This window comes from Pipra filicauda, unplaced genomic scaffold (genome assembly GCF_003945595.2).
Source record: "Pipra filicauda isolate LSUMZ 115617 unplaced genomic scaffold, ASM394559v2 scaffold95_size2449627_pilon, whole genome shotgun sequence".
Lineage (NCBI taxonomy): Eukaryota > Metazoa > Chordata > Aves > Passeriformes > Pipridae > Pipra > Pipra filicauda.
The window spans coordinates 294,662-316,309 of NW_024105153.1; the positions used below are offsets into that span (position 1 = coordinate 294,662).

General features: G+C 44.7%; 1 protein-coding gene across 3 annotated transcripts in view; it reads left to right on the plus strand.

Annotated features, from left to right (window-relative positions):
- CACNA1I (calcium voltage-gated channel subunit alpha1 I) overlaps nucleotides 1–21,648 on the plus strand; it is a 166,954-nt gene that overhangs the window by 107,376 nt on the left and 37,930 nt on the right. For all 3 annotated transcript variants that reach the window (XM_027722698.2, XM_039391402.1, XM_039391403.1), the window contains exons 6-10: nucleotides 5,314–5,473; nucleotides 7,635–7,950; nucleotides 8,646–8,738; nucleotides 15,243–15,549; nucleotides 16,940–17,340. In XM_027722698.2, coding sequence (XP_027578499.2) covers nucleotides 5,314–5,473; nucleotides 7,635–7,950; nucleotides 8,646–8,738; nucleotides 15,243–15,549; nucleotides 16,940–17,340 — 1,277 coding nt within the window. The remainder of the gene's footprint in view (nucleotides 1–5,313; nucleotides 5,474–7,634; nucleotides 7,951–8,645; nucleotides 8,739–15,242; nucleotides 15,550–16,939; nucleotides 17,341–21,648) is intronic.

A 21,648-nucleotide genomic window follows, 5' to 3' on the forward strand; every position in this document is an offset into this window, starting at 1 on the left:
AGAACTGGCTTTAAGGTCTCTCACTGTCTCATATCATCAACTGGACCTGCCTTTCCATAGAGTTCATTTAATTTGGGTCTGGCTGTCCATCTGGACGTGCTCTCTCTTGCATTGGTGATGGTCTGCAACATGAATGAGGCTGGATTTGCAGCTTGAGGACAAGGCACCCGGAGCTGCACACCAGCTGTTCCAGCTGAGCTCATTTCACTTACACTTGTTGTTTGCAGGAGAGGCCTCAGTTAGGAGGAATGCAGCAAAGGGAAAAGGTCTGTGTGGCGGGGAAAGCTGTGAGTTATAGTATCAGTGAGCTTGGCAGTGTGTCTACTATTGGACAAACAGCTGACTGGTGTCTCTTTGCAGCAGTTTGGCTCCACAGTTTAGCTGATGTTCAGGAATGTAATGTGTGAAATGATAGCTAAACCTCAGATCAGCAAGAGATCAGTGAGAAGGGCCACAAGCTGGAGCACCAGCTTGCACTGTGCACAAAAAATGAAATTATTTTAACTACAGGCATTGGCTGCAAAAAAAAAAAAAAAAAAGGTGCATTTCTTTCAGTGTACTTTCTGCATAACCTATCTGCTGGAATGGTTCCTCAGTTCTGAAAATTTCCATAATGGAGCATGCACAGGAAAATCCTGCCAACCACATGCCAGCGGGATGGACTGCCATGTGTCCTGGGGCAGGGGAGGAAGGAAAGAAGGCACGCTTGGACAAGCAGCCTGGCCGAGGAACATAATGACACTTCACTCTCTGCATTCTGCAAAATATCCTGCCAGCTACGGTCACAAGTGCTGATGGGAAGGAGATTTGCTTTTGCTCCAGTTAAAACGACAATGGGTGGTTTGGTTCACGATGCAGATGAGATGGGTGCCGAGAATTATGTTCTCTTCCATCTGGTTTACTCAGAGCAGGGGAATGATGCTTCAAACAGCTATCTTCTTTTGACTTCACATGCATTAGCTTTCTCCCTCACTCTATAGCTGGGTAGGATTTGAAAGCCTCAGAGGTGAGTGAGATATAAGAAACCAGAAACAACAGGATTTCTCACCCCCTCCTGAGCCAGGCCCCCGTTCAGATCACAGTGTGATTAGCACTAGGGAGTGAATCAGCTCAGCTGTCGGCCCTCACTCTGGGAAAGAGGCAGGTGGAAAGAAAGCGAAGTGACAGAGCGATGCTGAGCAGCAGCAGGGGCAGGCGGGGCGTGCCTCCGGGCACACCTGCACTGCACAGCCGGCTCTGACTGCCCGGAGCCTCCTCGCCAGCCCTGCCCCGGCTGCTCGACCCCGCCGGGCCGCTGTGCCCGGGGCTGCCACGTGCCAGACGAGTCTGCTTGGCTGTGACGGCCGGGCTAACCAGGGGTGATGGCAAGTGTCTGGAGGGAGCGAGGGTCACTGAAGAGTTTGTCAGGAAGGGCCTCTGGATGCTACCGGGGTGAGACAGACGATTTCCTTTTTTTACAAACCCAGGAGGGAGCTCAAAGACAGCTCAGCCCTGTGCTTCCTGCTGCTAGCTCACTTCCTGGCACTCCTTTCACCCTCCCACCATTTTTTGTCCCTGTAACATACTTTGCCCCATCTACTGCTGTGTTTGAGTGGTGGTTTTGCTCCTGCAGGATGTCCTATCAAGATTAGCCCTGCCAGCAAGGTACAGTCGAGCACCCTTCTCTACCCCTTGCCCAAGGGCATGGGTAAGCAGCAGGGAAGCATTATGTGGGCATTGTTTCGTGGAGATCCTTCCTTGGATGCCCACAGCTGAGGCCATTTTGTTTCTTTCTTTCCCTTGGTCTCCTTGTGAGAGTGAGTGGAGAAAAGACCTTTCAGAGCCCACACCTGGCACTCATGAATATTTCATGTTTCTTGCTTTTCTTTCCCTTGAAGAGCAAAACCTTTTCATATTTGATGCCCTGGAAGGCTGTTTGGTTGCTGAATGTTACTTCATCAGTGCTCTCCCTCCCTGCTTTTCCTCCAGACTGCCCAGCCCTTCTTCCTTTCTCTTCTTGAGCAGTGTCTTCTTTTTTTAAAAGGATGCTTAGGAAAAGGTCACTGTCCCTTTCATATCCCCTCCTTGCTGTGAGCCAGCATGGCTTCTGCTCTGCCAATGGTAAAGGATAAATGGGGATGTGGGTAAAGGCAGCACTGGGGAGGGAGGCCAGGAAATGTGTGCACATAAGCTGAGGAGCAGCACAGAGGCAGAGAGGAGTTGTAGGCACAGCAAGAGGAAAGTAAAGTGACAGAGGCAGCAGAAGGATTTTGCTAAAGAACTGGTTTTCCAGCACCTTACAGAATTTGTCATGCAAGATGCACTGGTGTTGCTGTGGGTGACAGCTTGTCCAGCGAAGGCCCTTTGGAAAAAGGGAGGCATCCCAGTTCCCCAAAACAGAATGTTCCCGCAGCTGCACTGACAAATATGCCTTCTGCCCATTTCTGTTGCTCAGCACTTGCTTTAAAGACCTCATTATTTTGGCCTCCAGGCTCTACAGTATATCCCCTTAGGCTTTTCAGCCTTTCTCCCTCTTTTCCCTTGTAGTGTTTGAGGAACCAGGGACTGTTTGCAACTGTTTGCTTCCAGTCAGGCTGCGTAGACCCTGAAACACTGTGAGTCCTGCCTGAGTGGGGTGCGTTCCCTCCTGCCCATGAAGGTGTTCAGACACCTGGCAGTGAGGGCCTTTCCTTGGAAACCTGCAGCAGATGCCCTAGCTTGGCTGCTAGACCAGCCCCTTCCTTCCTGGGGGATGGAGGACTGCAAAGAACTAGCATCTGGTGAGAAACAGGTTCTCAGAGCAGTTGCTTTGTAGTTTAGGTCAGGAAGCAAAAGAGGCTTTGCATAAAGTGAAGTGATGGATTTGTTTTAGAGATACTTGGCCCATAGGAGAATTGCAGTTAATGTTTGGATGGGCGTAGCTTCCGCGTTCCTGCTTTTGGAAGAGCCAGTCTCATATCCACAGTCAGCATAAATGGGAAGAGAAAGATGAATCTGTTTTAACAATGAGATTTTAAAAAAATAGACATTTAGTTTCATTTAGACTTAGAAGTGGAACCTATCAATGCTGAAAGTCTTTGTGATGTAGAAAAGGTGCCAAGTGATGGGTCCACCTGCCAGTTCTTGGGTCATGGCCCCAGGTACCCAGAGGGCCTATCATGAGGGCATTAGCTATGATCTTGGTGCTGTGGTTAGCATAACCTTGTACCATCTGTTATCCCTCTGAGAGTCAGGATGGACAACGTATGGGTAGGCAGGGATGTTTCCAAGAGAAAGGCAGACAAGTTTCATGAGTCATTTGTCTTCTCTTGGAACATGGACAAAATCAATATTTGCAAATTATGACCCAACAAGTGTGTTGTCTGTAAAATTCTGGTGACAATGTCTGTTTTATCTGTTCTGTGTTTCAGCATAAGGACAGTCTCCTTCTTGTCATTACCCAGCTCTGAAATGGAGCTAGCATCGATTGTTCTGAAAAACATCACCCCCTCTTGCAGTGCTACTGGCACAGCTTCCCATGTCACTTGGCTCTCCCTAATGTACTGACCAGGACAGTTTATGAAAACTACAGAGTTTGTGCTGTGAAGCAACGTTAATGCTGGGAACATGCTGTACTGCAGTGAGGGTACATGGTCCTGAAGTCAAAGTGCTATCCAGAGTCTTTCTCCAGGGCCTGACAGGTCACAGCGACTGGCAGCAGAGTGCTGTGGCTCTGCTGTTGGACTTTGTGTGGTGAGAGATCAGACAGCTGTCAGTGACTCATGGCAGGTCCATGATCCCCAGTGAGTGACTGGAGCTGTGCCTCTGCGCTACTGAGTTACTGATGTACTTGTCTGGAAGCTGCCTTACGTGGTGACCAGTGACGCACCTGGGTAGTCATGCAGCAGGGCTTAACTACTGCTCCACTCCCTGACCTTAGAACTAATGCCATTGTTCCTTGTCCTTCATGATCCCGTGTAGCCATCATTAAGCATCTTCTTCCTACACATTGCCTACAACTCCTGTCTATTCCACCCCTATTTGTCCCCAAAACTTTCCCTGCTAATATAAACCAGTTTGATATCCCACATCTGTCCCACATCTCCCTCTCCTTTCAGTGTGTGTGCATCCCATGCCTGCACACCCCACTGAAGGCACCGCTTCCCTCCCTTCTCTGTGGCATGAGCAGTCCGGGGGATAGACATGGAACATAATGTGTAGCATCATGTGGCTAATTACTTGATACTGGGCACACAAGGGGGATTATCCTTTGCCTCAAAGGGCTGTCAGAGAATCCTAATCTTATCTTTCCCTCCTCTTTCCCCTTCTTCTGCCATCTGAAGTAATGAACTGGTTATAAATACCTAATTAGCTAATTATTTTCTGGCCTATATGGAACATCTTCAGTGAAGGAAGTCCCTGGGCACTTGAGGGAGGGACCTCCATGGAGGCGAGACAACCTCATGAGGTGTGTGCAGGGGTAAAGGCAGTATGGGATGCTCAGAGGAATTTCCAGACTTTCACCATTCCCAGAGAGCAGAGGAAAAGTCATTAGCTCCACGGAGAAATGAGCCTATCTTTACCCCTACTTGCAGCTGTGTGAGCTGAAAAGCCAGGGGCAAAATAAAACCATAGAAATAATTCATTAGGTAATTAGAAATTTTTTAAAAAATGGCTTTTTGGAAACATTTGCATTGGGCAGAGGTTCTGTGCTGGCAGCATTTTGAGCTGTGCCTGCTACTTTTGTGTTCCAGTCCTGTTGGGGCAGGAGGACTAGCCAGGGAACTGTCTCTTGATAATACTGTCACTAAGAAAACCAATATATGATGGTTTATATGTGACAGAGAGGTTCCTCCCACTGGCAGGCTGGCCTTAGTCTGTCAGTACAATTCTCACAGGTTGCAGCATGCAGTTGTTGAACTGGGATGGCTTTCAGTCCTAGACTGAGGATGGGGCCGTTGAGCTGTGTCTTTGGGGCAGTCATCACTCTGTTGTTTTTCTGCAGGGAAAGGAGAAGCAGGGGGTATCAGTCAGATAGCTGATGGCACCAAAAGTCTCATTCCCCTTTCTTCTCTCTGCTGCAGATGGAGGCCGAGGGTTAAGAGATCACAGCATCACAGCAGCTCTGCTGGCTGCCTGTCAGTAAAGGTTAGGACAAGAAAGGGCAATAACCATAAATCTAGCCTGGTTTGGACAGTAGCTAATTTCTGACACTCTGCTTTTATCTTCATGTGGCTTTTTTTTTTTTCTGCATGTCTTGTAAACTTCTTTCCTTTTCTTTTCCTTCCCTTCCTCTCTCCCTTTCTCTTTCTCTGTCCCACACTCGCTCCTTCTGGCTCTCTTTTTCCTTTTCAGGCATGCGCATCCTTGTGAACTTGCTCCTGGACACCTTGCCCATGCTGGGGAACGTCCTTCTTCTCTGCTTCTTTGTCTTCTTCATCTTCGGCATCATCGGGGTGCAGCTGTGGGCTGGGCTGCTCCGCAACCGCTGCTTCATGGAGGAGAACTTCACAATGTGAGTGACTGGGAGACAGTGTCTCCTTCCTTTCTTCCAGGAATGTTTCTCTTTCCCCTTCCCCGCTCTTGTCTTTTACTGCCTGGCTCTCTGTGTATCACTTAACTCCAGAAAGCTGTAGGGTGATAGCGTGCAGAGTGTTGGTCATGTCTTGCAGTGGTAAGGGAGGGCAGGCAAAGACAGCTGCTTTTCATTTGTCTTCACGGTTCACAGAAGAACAAGGCTGGGCTCATTTGGGTTGGATCAAGGCACAGGTTAGCATGGCTGCCTCCTCCAGCCATGGCCAGTAATACAAGATGCTGCTCCTACACCCAGAAAGAATTGAAACTCTGAAACACCAGCCGTGCTGTCTTTCTTCTGAACTTGCTCCCTCTTCAGAAAACAACACACAGAGGAATCTTACAGAAAGCCATAGCACTGCCTGATGCTTCCAGGGTCATCTTTGGCACCTCCAAGGTAGAGCTGAGGTCACTGTTTGAACATTACCTTTGGAGACTTTAGAGGGATACTGGGAAACTATTGGAAAGCTTCAGGAGTAGAAGTGCATGTGAGTGGGGCCATGTGGAGGGTATGGAGGGCTGGGGGAAGAGGTATCCCACAGCTGGGTTAGCAGAAGTGAGAACATCTGAATGCAAAGAACGGCTGTTTGAATGGGACAAAAAACTCATGGGGAAATGTGGGCACAGTTTGGGCAGAGCCTGAAGTCACACAGGGATCAACTACAGGTATCTGGGGTTTTAGGGGCAAGTCTGCAGAACACAGCTTTACTCCTCTCCACAGACAGTGGGGTAGTAAAGCTCCCACCTGCCATGAATTCTCCAATTACCCATTTTCAGGGTACAGCTCCTCCTGTTGACTTTCTGACTTTAGCAGATCTCAGGCTTTAAAATGTTTTCTTAAAATCCTATGCTAATCCCAGATGTGCTGTCAGCTTAGACTGCTTAAAAAAAAAGCTAGAACTGTAGATCAGTTTAGTCTGATTAAACAGTTCTGAAGCTTGGGGAAAAAAAAAAGTGTGAAAATACATTCTGTAGAACAGAGTGGAGTTGGAGAGTAGGAGCTGCTTAAAGCAGGCATTTCCTGTGATTATTTATTCCTTGGGGGAAACTAATGTTTAGGATGATTGTCCTTTATGTAAATCAGGAGTAGTACTACTTTAATGAGTGTAATTAAATCTGTGCAGAGTTAACATAACTGAGAAGTGAGTTCATGCCACAGCCTTCAAAGTGACAGATATTAGAAAATCTTTGGCTGACCATTACTAGAGAAATCAATTCTGAAGGTACCTAGTTCACCAATTATGAGGATGAGTTACGACAGATCTTTGTGGTTTAGTCCTGATTAGTTTAGAATCAAAGACTTTCTGTCTTTTTCATCAACAGCTGTCCTCTTCCAGTGACATTTAGTGCAAAAGTCTGCGTTCACAAAGTGTGAAAGTTATATATTGTAACAGTGCAAGGAATACACCAGATAAAGTTTAATCAAAAAAAGTTTATTCTCCACCTTTCACCTTCCTGATCATTAGCTCATCTGCAGCTAGGCAAGCATAGATTATTTTAATTGTTCATGCATTTGGAAGGTGCTTGCATTATTTTGAAAAAAAGCACATTGCACCCATAATGCCAGCTGCCGAGGAAGAGTCAAAGTTAAGGTTAAGTCAATTTTAACTTTGCATTTCCAGATTTTAGGGCTTATCTGTACAACCTTAATTATGCACGAACTGGATTTTTTCTTTTTTTAGAAGTACAGAGGGCTCACTGCCAAATGTTACAGAACGTGTCTATCAACAGTTACGTATATGAGCACATCACCGTAAAGCCTGATGAACCACCTTAATATCATTGCCTCTGATTTAGCTTGATGCTAATGGAGAGAGTGATCAGACTGCAAATTTCTGCATTCCAGCTTTTCTTCATCTCCATGCAAGCAGATTGTATAATTTGGCTTCAGATGATCTGATGGAAGACAAAACTCTGAAAACTGGGGACTCACCCTGGAAATTTCCTGTTTTTCAGGAACCTTGTCTTCCTTTCCCATAAACCTGGAAATCCCTTACCCAGTGCAGTCTGGGTGTCAGAATGGGAGCTCCCAGCTTCACCAGTGTCACTGGTGGGAAACTGTCACAGAAAATTTATGACCATGGGTTTTTTTACTCTTGCAGACAAGGTGACGTTGTCTTACCCCCCTATTACCAACCTGAGGAGGATGATGAGATGCCCTTCATCTGCTCACTGTCAGGAGACAATGGAATTATGGGCTGTCATGAAATACCCCCACTGAAGGAGCGAGGCCATGAGTGTTGTTTGGACAAGGATGATTATTATTACTACAATTCAGTGCGGCAAGAGTTCAATATCAGTGGCATGTGTGTCAACTGGAACCAGTACTACAACGTGTGCCGTACCGGCAACGCCAACCCGCACAAGGGTGCCATCAACTTTGACAACATTGGGTATGCCTGGATTGTGATATTTCAGGTAAGTCCGAGTTAGCCTTCTAACAAGGCTCAAGCTATTTTTCTTTTTTTCAGACTCAATAGTTCTGGGCTCCAGTGGTGGTTTCTGCAGCCTGTGACACAGATGCAGAGACTAAAGGGCCTAGTAACTACCCTAGCAAGGGAGACAGCCTGCACACCATGAACGGTGTTCCTGAGGATGGGGAGGGACATAGAGCAATTACAGACCCTTGCTAAAATAATCTGCGCTCTTCAGGCTGACTTGTACAAGTTTCCCCTTCAATGCAAACTGCTATAGTAAAGGAGTCCTTTTTTTTTTTTTCTTTTTTTTTTTTTTTAATTCTCAGCGTGCGTTGCAGATGGGAGCTAAAAATCCGTGCCTTTTTACTTTTCCTCTGGCTGTACGCAGTGTCCAGTCCAAGGGGCACAGAAACCTGCTGCAGGTTCTCCCCCACTGCGATCCAGGGAAATGAACTATTTTAATGAAATATTCCTGCTGTGGACTAGAATGATCTCACAGGCTTTGACAGTATGCCAGTGTCACCAAGCAGTACCATGCTGATTTCCTGAAATGGAAATTTGGCTTCATTGAAATGAATTGTTGTTTCTCACCTTTCTTGGGTTGCAACAGCTCTGCCAGTATCTGTCTGTATACAATGAGGACTGAGCTCTGGAAGCCCACTTCCCTCCTGTTTCTCTTGTTGTTTATCTTTGCAGGTGATCACACTGGAAGGGTGGGTGGAGATCATGTACTATGTGATGGATGCACATTCCTTCTACAATTTTATCTACTTTATCTTGTTGATAATCGTAAGTATAAGACTTGATGAATGTCAGCAATGCAGGCTAAGAGCCTACAAATAACAGGTCTGAGATCAACATATGTACTGGGGAAGCAAACTTCTGGAAATCTCGGAAATCCGGCTAGTTGATTTTCACCAAGAGTCTGTGGCAGAATCACAAACATAATTGTCAGCCAAGTTATTATCTTTTACTCCAAAAATATCCTTAGGATTGATTTCTGGAGTTCTACGTACCCAGTATAGGATAATGTTCTCATTAGCAGATCTTCTTGCAAAGTTCCCCAAACCAATTGGCTCAAAAGAACAGAAAACAATTTCTTTATTTGCCCTTCTACTTGGTCTCTTTATACATTTTAAGCTCTTGAGTAATTTTTGAACCATGTTGAGCCAGCAGTTTTTGGCAGCACCTGGATTTCTCAGGTTCAGCGTCTCAGATTCACATTTTGTTAGATTCAGGGTCTGTCACGCTGAATTACTTCCTCACCATGAACGAAAAGGAGCTGCTGCTCCAAAAGTGTCAGCAGTCCAAAATAAACTGGCTGTGTGAGATCCCTTGTGGATGGTGGGGATGGAAAGAGAGAAGTGTGTCCATGATGAGAACTTAATAAGCAGTTTATAAGCCCTGTGGATTTACACAAATAAAGTCTGAAGGTTGGTTTTCTGTAAGGATGTTTGCTGTCTGTACCTGGGAAGAAAGGTGAGAAACATGGTGCTGTTGCCTCTCCATTCCTCAAGCCTCCTCACATAATTGCATTTTCTTCGAGGGAATGTACTGTTTCTAACAAGGAAGGGTTTTGTTTTTATGAAGACTCTTGCACTTTTCTCGTAGAGGGACCAAAGTGAAGAATAGAAGGGAAAGATGTAGGATGAATTATGGGAAGTATAAAATCTGTACAGGAAGTATAAAATCTGTACAGGATAGATGCAATGTAGTTCTGGGTCACTGACCTAGGTCAGTAAGGACCTCAGTGTGTATCTCCAAGGCCTATATGCATTTGGATGGGATGACAAATGGATCTGGCTAAGACTCTGATCTTCACCTAATACTTGTCCTAGGGGGCTGCGCTCTCCTAGAAATGGGATCTCTAGAAGCAGCCACCCAGTAACATTAACAGACTCACCTAGCATCTAGTTTAAATTCAAGTTGCCATGTTGTGACTTAAGAAAAAGCAAACTTTAATCCAGTTTCTGTGAGAAATTCTGCAGCGTGTGCATATGGAAAGTGGCACAAAAACCAATCCCATTCAGTTCAGAGAACTTAAGAAAAACATATTATATCCTTGATTTCACCCTGCCTTATCACCTTCTACCATCACAAGGGAAAGACAAGGAGAGAAAAACAGAAGGATGACCTACTCTATGTGGGCTCTGTCCCTGTGTCTCTGAGCCCTGACAGCAGAGGTGAAATACATCTTGAGGAATGTTGCTTTTACTTTGAGCCTGGAGAGTCCCAAAGAGATAGTGCTGAGATGTGATTGCACAGGATGAGGTAGCGAGGGGTGGAGTTCCCATGTGCTCTGTTCTCAAAGGCAAACTGAACATCCACTGCTTTTTGTGAGTTCAGAAAATAATTATTTCCCATGAAGTTTGTTCATATATCCCACAATGTAATAGATGCTTAGTACCCACTTGCATTTTCACCTTGAGCAGCATGGTGAGGATACCCAGATTTGTAGAATATGTAGTTCAAGACAGAATTTATTCCTTATCCCAGAGCCACAGTTTCTCTCAGAGCCAGGAAGGACTGTGCAGGGTGAGCATTTAACTGCTGGAGTGGGCATGCCCAGTCTGTTGTAGGCCAGTTCCAAAAACTGCCCATCACCTCCCATTTCAAACCACATAAATCCTGTCAGTATATTTTTGGTTTCTAAGCGTCTTTCTAGCACTGGCTCACCTCATGTGGTTTCACAGTGATTCAAACTTTTTCTCTGAATTTCCAGGCACTGAAAACCCTCAATTAAACACTCCACCTGAGATTTTACTGCAGAGTGTCACTGACATTTCTAGACACTCCCTCCTCATTTGCAGAAGCCATATAGGTTTATTTCCATCAAACACAGGAGAATACGAATCTCAAGTTACTTTGGGGACTGCTCAGAACAGAGGAGCCATATGCTAGGTGGGATATTTCCTTTACCTTTGATGGAGTTACACCAAGAAAGTATTTAGCCTTTCTGTTACCTTCTTGGCATGTGTGATGCATCTTTTGTAGCACATAGCTACACAACAGTGCAAACTTGCTATCACTTGGTTGCATTTTCTGTCTGAGTCTTCTTATAGAAATGACACTCCCTCTTTAAGTCTCATGAAGGACAGTCCTTCCAACCTTTATCCTTCCCTCCTTCTCCATGGTTGAAAGGCTCGGGTTTCTAAGCAGGAGTGCTCTGACAGTCATACTTTAAGCCCTGACTCTTTGCTTTTCCACATACATTCCAACCTTGGCTCAGACTTCTTTTTCTGGGCCTGGATCTCTGTAGCTTCTCTTTAGAGCTGTGCTTTCATCCACGACTTCTTCCCTCATAATGATATTTTCAAACACCTACATAAGGGCATTACCTGCTACTGCTCATATGGCAGGAAGAAGGCTCCACCACCTGGATACATTCACAGCACAGTTAGAAATCCTGCACAGAGGTGCTTCTCCGAGGGGAATAGTGCTGGCTGACCCTGGCACTCAGAGTGGTCTTGTAGAATAACGTGGTAAAAGAATTTTATATATTCAGCAGATTTTAAATAGCTCCCCACTTGACCAGAGATCAAGGAGGTGACATGAAGGACTGCTTTCTGCTCTTGGGCCAGTGTTTCATTTTGGTCTTCCTGCTTGAGGTCCAGCTGTCTCTTTGTCACCTCTCCAGCTACTTGGCTACTGCTATGGCTCTTGGACTAGAGCAAGCTCTTCTGAACTCTCAGACTAGCATCTGCAGTGTAGCACTCAGAGGCCTCCTTGAAGTGCTCTGTGCTTACACAGGTGAGCTTCAGAAGACAAGCATCTGCAGCACTAGTCAGATTTTATTAGATATTACAGAGATAGGTGTTATAAGTAAATGAAACTTATGCTGAAATATAGCAGCAAAAATTTATTAAAGATTTATATAAAATGCAAATAAGCAAAACAGCGCGCTGGGCTGCCGGGGAGACCCCTGCTCCACACACGGCCAGCAAAGCAGTGGGCAAAAACAGTATTCTTTATACCATTGTCAATTCCCTTCCCATAGTCACTTGTTATCCTTCTATTGGATCCGAGTTCTCAAGTCTGCTTCTGGTTGGTTCTTTTTCAAACTTGCTTTCAGTTGCCAGGTACTTCCCTTTCCATAGTTTTAGGTAATTTTTCGTCCTTGAAGCCTACTGTGTGAATCTCTCCAGATGTCCATCTTGGATCCTTTTTATCGTCTTCGTACTTGACCCTTTGATCCTTGTCCTTCCCTTCGTTACTTTAGGCCTACACATTTAGATAATATACAAAAGACTTATTCAGTAAGGCATAATAACTTGTTTTGTCAGCTTAAGAACTGCAGCTGCAGGACTATCAGCTTATAGTACTGACAGGTTAATTACTCGTTTTGCAACTTACAGTCTTTCGGCCTTAACAGAACATTGATTACAATAATATATATGTAGAAATATAGCATGCAATACCATTGAATGAGTAAATTACTTTACTACTACTAATTTGATGAGTAAATTACGTTACTACTACTAATCTGTTACATAGGGATTGAACCTTGGGCTGAATGTGGCCAAGATCTGCTTAACCAAAGCAGAGCTCAGTCTCAGGACTGAATGGGACTCCTGCGTTGGGGCTCTGAATTAGGGGTCTCCATCTGCTTCTGTCAGATGCTTTGTCTGACTCCATGTCAGACACTTTGTGTCTCCCTGCTCAGCTAGCTGAGATGGATCACTCAATTAGGAGCCTTTTGGGACTCTTCCTGTCCTTCTCCTCGCTGGGAGGCATTGTCAAGCTCAGCAGAGACTGAGAGCTTATAGTCTTGCCTGTGGTCTTAAGGATTAACCAAGCTTTTTTGTTTTGCGTTTTATGTTCCTAGATAAAAGGATAAGGATTGAGGATTAGTTGCCATATCCAGTCCTCTCACTCCTCCCCTTTTTGGTCATCTGGTGGTAGATCAGAGCAAGTGGTGCCTGTGAGGACAGGGCTTGTTGATGTGAACCTGAACCCCGCTCAAGATTCAACCCCAGGCTGACAGTGAGATCCTCGTGAGGACGTCTTCTTGCCTCATGTTGCCTCAGCTCTTCTGCTTCTAGCCTAGAATGAAGGTGTTCCAAGTCTTAATTGCTTGTTGTTTGTGGAGTTGTAGGAAGTTACAAAGTACAGGAAAGTGTCATAAGTAGTGTTTCAGCAATGCTCATGCAGGTGGTGTCCAGCTCCCAGTACTGCCTCGCTCAGTGTAAGCAGAGGGAGATAACTGAAAGGGAAAGCCTGTGTGAGTGTCATGTGTTGCTGAGGAGAGTCCATCAGAGAATTTGGATTCGCAGTCATACTCTCATCAGTTAGAACACTCAAGACATCAGGGACTAGGGACAATCTTGGGTGAAAGTGAAAGAATCTGAACGAGGCATTTTTTTTAATTTTCAAGGCCACATTTAGAAGCTGAAGGGAAAATAGGCTGAAATATGGGGGAAAGGAGAGAGAAGAGGAGAGTTCAGTGATGAAGGGAAACCAAATTAGAACAGCTTTGAAGGGTGCTGAGAGGAGGAGGGGGGAAAAAAGCCCTTTATTTGGAGATAGTTTATTGTCCTTATGTTGAATCTGGTCAGAAAGAGCTTCATGTTTCAAAGGGTTACTGAGGTGCTACCAGGGACTCCTTTCCTTTGAAATACCCACAGCCACTGTATTGAGCCTCTGGACAGAGCTGCTGGGCACCTGTGTGCAAGAGAAAGGGACTTCCAGGGGAGCAAGCTGGTGAAGGGATGGCAAGGGCTATGAACTGAGGGGAAGGCTGCTTGGATAGGTAAAACAAGCTGGAGTACTTGCTGAAAAAAACACCTTTTCCATGCACGAGGGCTGGGATCAGGTTACCACCACCTTTGCTTGCTCTCTCCCATTTGCTGGAAAGGTTATAGGGGGGAGGACACGTGTGAAGATAAGGGCAGGACTGAATCCAACTCTCTGTCTGGGCTGTTTGCTTGTAAAGGAGAGATAGCGAGGTGAGACTGGGTCCTGTGTGGGTTCATACAGGAGAAACATGATGTGAGGATGTTCCTTAGCAGGGATACTCACTGGTCCAGGGGAAGCAGAAATCTTGACCTCGTGCCTTGTCTCCTCCCAGAGGCTGTCCTACAGTCTGTTTCAGAGCAGGGCAGATGTGTGGTCTTTGTTCAGAGTTCAGACTCTGCATTTTATCAATGCCCTATCGACACTTACAACTCTGTGGGGAGTAGGCACCAATCAAGGCATTATAGCTCTTGAAAATGATTTTGAATGTGTTACTAGCCCTTTTATGTATGAAATTCTCATCATATTGAAGTCCAGGTTTTATCCTAAATCTCTCTACCTATGGATAGATCTGCTAGTGGAGTTTCATTTCTAATTTTATAATATGTAACACAAAGTGAGATAATTTTACCCCCAGATTTCTCAGCATCAAGAAATCTTTGCTCCATTTTACAGGTAGAAAAACTGAGGCTTAAAGGGAGCATGCAAAGTTGTAAAATAAGCTTGGTAGATGTTTTGGCTTCTGTATGGAACAAGGAGAACTTGGGCATTTTATTTGGTTTGTTCCTAAGAAATTGGGAGAGTTAGTTGTGTAGGTTTTTTGTGTTTGAAATGAAAAGCCTACCTAGGCTGATGGACAAGTGAAATAAGAGCTAGTATAATAGGTCTTGTATCAGAAGAATAGGAAATGAGCTAGGAAGCATGGTTTTTTCAGACCATTCAGTGTTCTCAGAGTCATTAGTTTCTGTAAATTCCTCTTGGATTTCATGAGCTCATTCATTTCAGAAAAGTGCCATCTCCCTGTATGGTGAATTAAGGTGTAAATGTAGAAATTAATAATATGCTCCAGGTATACTGATGCATCCTTAAAATGATCTGAGAATACTGACATGTCCTCCAAGAGCTGAAGATCATAAATGGCAGTGCATGATTTTTCCAGTAGTAAATGAATAAGCAGAGGAGAAAGCAAAAAACTACTAAGCTGGTTCTCTACTTCCCACCATCTGTTTAATGCAAAGGAGAGGGAAAGAAAAAGTCCAGTTTTCATTAAACCCTTTGTATATAACTTCAAAGTGACTTGCTAAAGGTCCCAAAGCCTACCAAAAGAGCCAGAGTTTGGACCTGTATTTCTTGAATTTCAGTTCATAGCTCTAAGTTCTGCATGGAAATGGTGTCTAGTGAGATCTCAAAACCAAGGTCACACACTCCTGAAACCCCTTCTCCACATGCAGACTCGTTCCCATTCCTCTGCCTCCAGTTCATTTCTCCTCTTATATTCCCCCTCCCACACGTTCTTCCTCATGCTGACATTGACCATCCCTTCTTCTCCTTTGCTATTAGGTGGGCTCTTTCTTCATGATTAACCTGTGCCTGGTGGTCATCGCCACACAGTTCTCGGAGACTAAGCAGCGGGAGCACCAGCTGATGCAGGAGCAGAGGGCCCGGTACCTCTCCTCCAGCACTGTTGCCAGCTACATGGAGCCGGGAGACTGCTACGAGGAGATCTTCCAATACGTCTGCCACATCGTGCGCAAAGCCAAGCGCCGCACCCTTGGGCTGTACAACAGCATCCAGAGCTGGCGCCAGGGCAACGTGGAGCCGAGTGATGACAAACTAGGCATGAACAGGAAAAAACAGAGGCATTACAGTAAGGATTGCACTGGTAAAGCTGGAAATGCCAATAGTGTAAATGTGAGAGTAACTGGGAGCATCTTCATGTGCCAGCTTGCCAAAGGACCTGTGCCTACAAAGCACAGAATTAGAATTAACATCGGCCATTGAGCGTGGTACCATGGCCAGCACACCAGACCAGCAAGGTGGAGATGACCAGCCAAAAATGGGAATGAAACAGGGGCAACCAGCAGGGAATGTGGGTTATCCAGATCTGAAATCCAGAGACAACAAAGAGATAAAATTAAAGGCACCATCTGAGGCTTGTAAAGGGCTCCACATCTGGTATAACTGGGTGATGATAGCAGTCTGGGAGAGAGAAGACTTAGGGGGATTTGACAAAGTCAGACAAAGGATTGAACTTGGTGACACAGCAGGTCCTCCAGAGCTATCCTCCCAAACTGAGTTGCTGTGGGACCTCAAGAGAGAGGCAAAGAGAGTAGAATTGCAGTAGGGTGTCCTCTGAACCTAAGGGGGCAATGCTGAAGAAGTCTGTTTGATATGCAAGGGCAGCAGAGATAATTTCTTTTGACAGGAGCACATGGTGTTGTGCAAAATATCACATGAGATATCATTTAAATCGGATTCCTTGCCAGAAAAGTCACTGTGAAAGTGGTTTTACAAACTTAGTATTAACTGGCTGCTGACTCCCATTAACAACCAAAAAGCAGATTTTCCTTCAGCTGGTCTTGCATACTCAGACTTTCATTTTCTTTACTTGCTGGGAGAAAAGTTTCTACAGGCTTTATGCATGGTGTTAATGAATTAATTGTTTCATTCCTCCAGTGTCCATTTGACCTTATAGGTCCAAATGGAGGATCAAGGAACACAAATTTAGTTTTCTTACTGAAGTCAGGAGTTCTGTTCTGATTCAGAACGCAGACTATCAGGAGGAAGTGTTCTTGTGCTACCTCTTCTGGCTTTTTGAGATGATTTGCTAATGTAGTTTCTCTAATTTAGAGAGTTCAACTCAGCCTGGATGTTCTTGGACCCCACTTGTAGCAGTTCAGGACAAAATCTGCTCTTGTGATCATTTTTCCCCTCAGCTGATGATGCAGCTACTGAGCCTCAAGCTGCAATTTCTGCATTAGACAAATTCTTTCTCTGATGGACATGAACCCCTGTTGAGCCTAATCACTGGCAAGCTGAACAGTACTATGCCTTTTGGAGACACAGTTCATCAGTGTAGAGCCTCCAACAGCAATGACTTTTATTACTGACCTTGAGATGATGTGTCAACGTTTAATCATTCTTACAGCTAAAAAACCCAGTTATCCTGTTTAAATACCCAAAATCCAAACACATGTCCAATTTCAATGTCTTTTTTCAATGCCTTCTCCTTTAAGCATAACCATTTCTCTTTCCAGGACTTTGCCAGCAGCACAACTCTCTTGGCTACCCTCCTCCAGGCTTGGTCCAGCCTGTTGCTGTGACAGCAACCTCAGATCTCGCCAACTGCCCACGATGCCATAGCGAGGAGCACGAAGCATCCAGGAGGCTCTCTGTCCTGGATAGTACTTATTCAGACCAGGAGGATGGAGGAGCCAATGAAGGGGAAGGAGAGGGCAGCAGAGAGGACCAGGGTGCCTCGGCACTGGAGAAAGAGGAGGAGGTGGAAGAAGGAGGGCGGCTGAAGCTCTGCAGTGACATGTGGCGAGAAGTGAGGGTCAAGCTCCGAGTGATTGTGGACAGCAAGTATTTCAACCGTGGGATCATGATTGCAATCCTAGTGAACACTATCAGCATGGGCATCGAGCACCATGAACAGGTAAGGCACCTCAGGGCACAAAGTGTTTCCCACAAAGTGGGAAACATGGACTGGTGAGTCCTGCTGGGGGTTATGGCCTCGCTAAGCAGCTGATGCAACTTGGTGGAGGCAGCGATTGAGCAATTTGGACCCCAGACTGCAGCACAGATGGTCCCAGCATGGCTTTGGAGAAAGCCTCAGAATCTTGTAGGGTCTCTTATTTCCTTATTCCTGCACTTAATCACTTTCACTGTCTTTATGTATTTTCCTCTCACCTCTTTTCGACCCCTCTCTTTTCCTCCTCCCTGCTCGCTCATCCCTCTGTTTTTCTTTTTTTTGCCCTATCTTCTCTTTCCATCTGCTTGTCTCTCCTTCACCCTCATCTCTTCCATCTTCCCCATTTCTCTCACTCATTTCTCTCTTCATGAGCTTACTGAATCCTTAGTCTATTTGGTTAATTTAATGTGCCCTCTGGGGATGTCACAGGCACTTCACCAGCATCTCAATTCAAATCCATTAGCTTGCTAGCCTTCCCAACTTAATTAAGAGGTGCCTGAGCACATTCTGTCTATACAAGAAAGCTAGGAAAGGCACCACCTCCCATCTCCAGTTATGCTGGGGGCGCAGTCAGCTTGAGCCTTTCTTCTGCCCTGTGAGTAAGAAGTAATAGGTAGGTCAGACACAAACAGCAGGTGTGGGCACAGGTTTGACTTTCATGCCAATAGTTTGTAGGCAGCTCTGAATCAGTCATGCACTTTATCCTAATGACAGACTTGTGAAATGGAGAAGAATTGTGTGCCCTTATTTTATAGCTGGGAAACAGAAACTGTGTCTACTTTGTGATGTGCAGAGCCAACTTCAGAGGGCGTCAAGTGTGTCCATGACCTTGGATCTGCATTGCTGTTGGGTAGCTCTGCTGCACTTTCCATTAAAAGAATCCATGCTGTACATCCATGTCTTAGATGTATGCTTCTAGTCTGAATGTGAGCATGGTTTGCTCCATGTGTCTGCCCAAAACACAAAAATAGGAGATTGCTGCGCTACTGAGATGCTGACTGTATTGAAGCTTTGAAGCCAAGGTGAAGTCCAGTCCCAAACACAGTCTAGGCAGCAGAGACAGGCAGTGTGCCTGGTTCAAGCAAGGCACCCAGATTTGTCCTGTGCTGTATCAGGATGGAGATATCTTGCGACTCACTGTCTCTTAAATTCCCTGTTTGAGGCAACACGGTGTTTGAGCTGGTATTTGAAGCCTCAGATGTCCGGATCCCACCCATGCCAAGCTTTAGACCATTTTTCAAAGCCCAGCTAGTTTCTGATACAAGGGTGGGAAACCTTAATTTGATCCCAGAATGCAAAATTGCACTGGATGCTTCAGTACCAGAAAAACACTGGCGGGAGCTCAAAAGAGAGGAGAATGAAGAAGAGGCTGGAGGGGTTAACTCATGGAAATAGATAAAAAAGAATGATGTGTTTATCACACAGCAGAGAGATGAGTATGGACTGGAGCCTGGGACAACTTGAAAACTGTCCATTGGTGTTTTAAAGATGTGAGCACCCAACAGGGAGAACCATTGTTCATTCTGATTTATTGGAGACAGCGTGAATTAACAGTTTAACAGAAGAATATTTGAGCTGGAGGTAGAGAATTCACTCTCATGTTTTGGCTATTGTATGTGCCGATTTAAGCCTTTCTAGGATGCCTCTGCTGTGTTTGTACAGCCTGCAGCAGTGGGATCTGCCTCTAGAGCCTTGGGGTTTCTAGTAGCAGGTTCTTAATGACACATCCTTAAAATTATGCTATCACTTTTTATCCATAAGTAGCTAGGAAAAGCTTGTGACCCTGCATGCTGTTTCTACTAGAAGAGATGTCAGTCAAATTGATCATAACTGAAAAATGTGGTGCAGCCTGTTTATTTAAAACACATATACTGAATTCTGTTCCCCTGGCACAAGAATATTCAGGCCATACTCAGGTCCTTTTCAGTCAGCAGTTAACTCAGAAGCACACAGACATTTGTCCTTTTCTTTGCTCTCTTTCAATTCTTCTCAAACCATTCTGTCAGTACATCTCAGGCTGGTACTTCGTTGCCTCCTTTTCTCTCCTTCCTTTCTCTTTTTCCTGTTGTTTTTCCTCCCAGAAACACAAATTTTCACAGTAGGAAATCTGGAAAAGCCCCTCTGCCCACCAAGATCTGTGATTTGCCAGGTGACACCACCCTATTACTGAAAAAGCTTCTGTTGCTTCAGCTACTTCATCATATGAATGTCTTCTGGCCCAGAGCTAAGGCGTATAGAGACCTCTTGAGCTTTTATTTTCTGGTGCATGGGAGATCACAACCCCAGCCACTCTCTGAGGTCATTTCTGGCTGGGCAGGATGTGTGAAGGTGTCACAGGTTTGAGCAGACCTGGGAGCAGCTCATGGTGTGTGCATCAGCTCCTTGATGCTCCACTTTTTCATGGACTATTCACAGGCGAGCTCACCAAAGCACGCACAACTGTTAGGTCAAGGGGTGAGAAGGACTGCAGGAGTGAGGCACAAGGTTCAGGCTCAGAAACACAGGAATCCAGGGGACAGAGCCCATGTGTGAGTCTCACCTTCAATTCCCAAGTCTTCACCAACAGACAGAAAAACATTAATTAAAACTATTTGTTTGTTACAATCCAGGGATTTAATACTCACAATGTTTTTCTTCGAGGAGACTTAACAACTCAAACAACTTTACTTGGATTCAGATAACCTTGGAATTTGGCTTCGTTTATCTTATTCATCCATTCCTTTGTCCTGTCCTGATTGTGTGGCCAAGGCAGCTTCCCACCTCCTTATATATTTCTTGCGAGGAAAATCAACTAATTTTGGGAGAAACTGCATTGCTATGAGTCATTTTAATCCATGAGCTTATCACAAATTATCACTTGTAAATAGATAAGTTTATACAAATCCTCAGTGTGCAATATACCATGTAATATTCTCAGTATTAGGCCTTCAGATATTGCTGAGACATTGCCTAAGCCAAAACCCATCATTTCAAGCTTTGTCCTGCTTGAAATAGTTTTTGCAGTTCTTCAGATCTGCTTCTATTTGGAAGTGTCTATTTTTAAAATCCAGTGTAGAAAATATTAGATTCTTGTGGCTGTCCAGAAGAATCCTTTTAAGAGGCTTACTTTTTTTAAATATTCACAGTAGATCTGGTCCTGCCCACTTTTCTCCCTTATTCAGCATGAAGATGAAAGGCTGGTCCCAGCTGAATGTCCCAGGTTGCCTTTCACATCATGTATTTTTTGAATGGTCTGTTGGACTCAAACCTCTTTGCCATTAGCAGCCATTTTAGACAATTGCTGAGTAACTTGGTTTGTCTTCTCCAGTATCTACTTACAGTTTTCCTTCATGCATCAGATCAATACTTTATGAGGTCTGTCTGTGTGGATCATAAGATGATCCCTTGTTTCCTAACTAGACCCGCACTGTGGATCAGTATCTTCATATCCTTTAGCTTGTGTGATTTCCCTTTATACCAGCATTTATTGCATTCACTAGTTCATATTTTACAGGTATTGCTTCTCTTTTTACTATTTACTGCTTGTCAGAAACATTCAGCAAATGTCCAAGCCAGCTCATCGTACTGACATTTAGTAAATGATAGAACAGTCTCCCTGGGGTAGTAGATGAAACCACATTACTTCAGTCTTGTAAAAGTAGGGTATAACAAGCCATCATGAAATCCTGCATTGGTTGTGGGGTGGTGTTTAAACTATATAAAAGCTACTTGGTGTGTTTCATGGCTGATTTCTATGGCTCTTCTAATTATTGTCAAGTGACTTTGAAATTGTGAGTAAAAATAGGCTGGAGAGACACCTTTATGGAATTTTTCTTTCTTGTGTCCTCAGAGGCAGTGCTGTGCAGGTGCAGTTTGGTAGGGTTGGTCTGCATAGATCACATCAATTACTATTCAGTTTCTAGACAGATGCAAATTTACTCCTGGTTAGGAGAAACTTTTCCTGCAGGGGCTTCCTGGTGATCTGCATCTTCTTAACCTTTCCTATGGTGCAGGACTTTCTGGCTATTGTCAGATAATGTACTAATTACATTTTCAGTTTAATCTGACAAAAGAACTCCAAAGTTAGTAAGAAACTGAAAAGGAGGAAAAAGCTGAGCTGCTGCCCTCTATTGCCCCAGTTCTAGTTTCTGATCACTGGACAAATGTACTGAAGCAAATCCGAATCATATATTTCACTCTCAGTATTTGATCTACATTGTTAGAGATGAAAGACTTCATGCTCTGAAGATGTGAATTAGATAGTTTCATGGATTGGGAAAGAGATCTGTACAC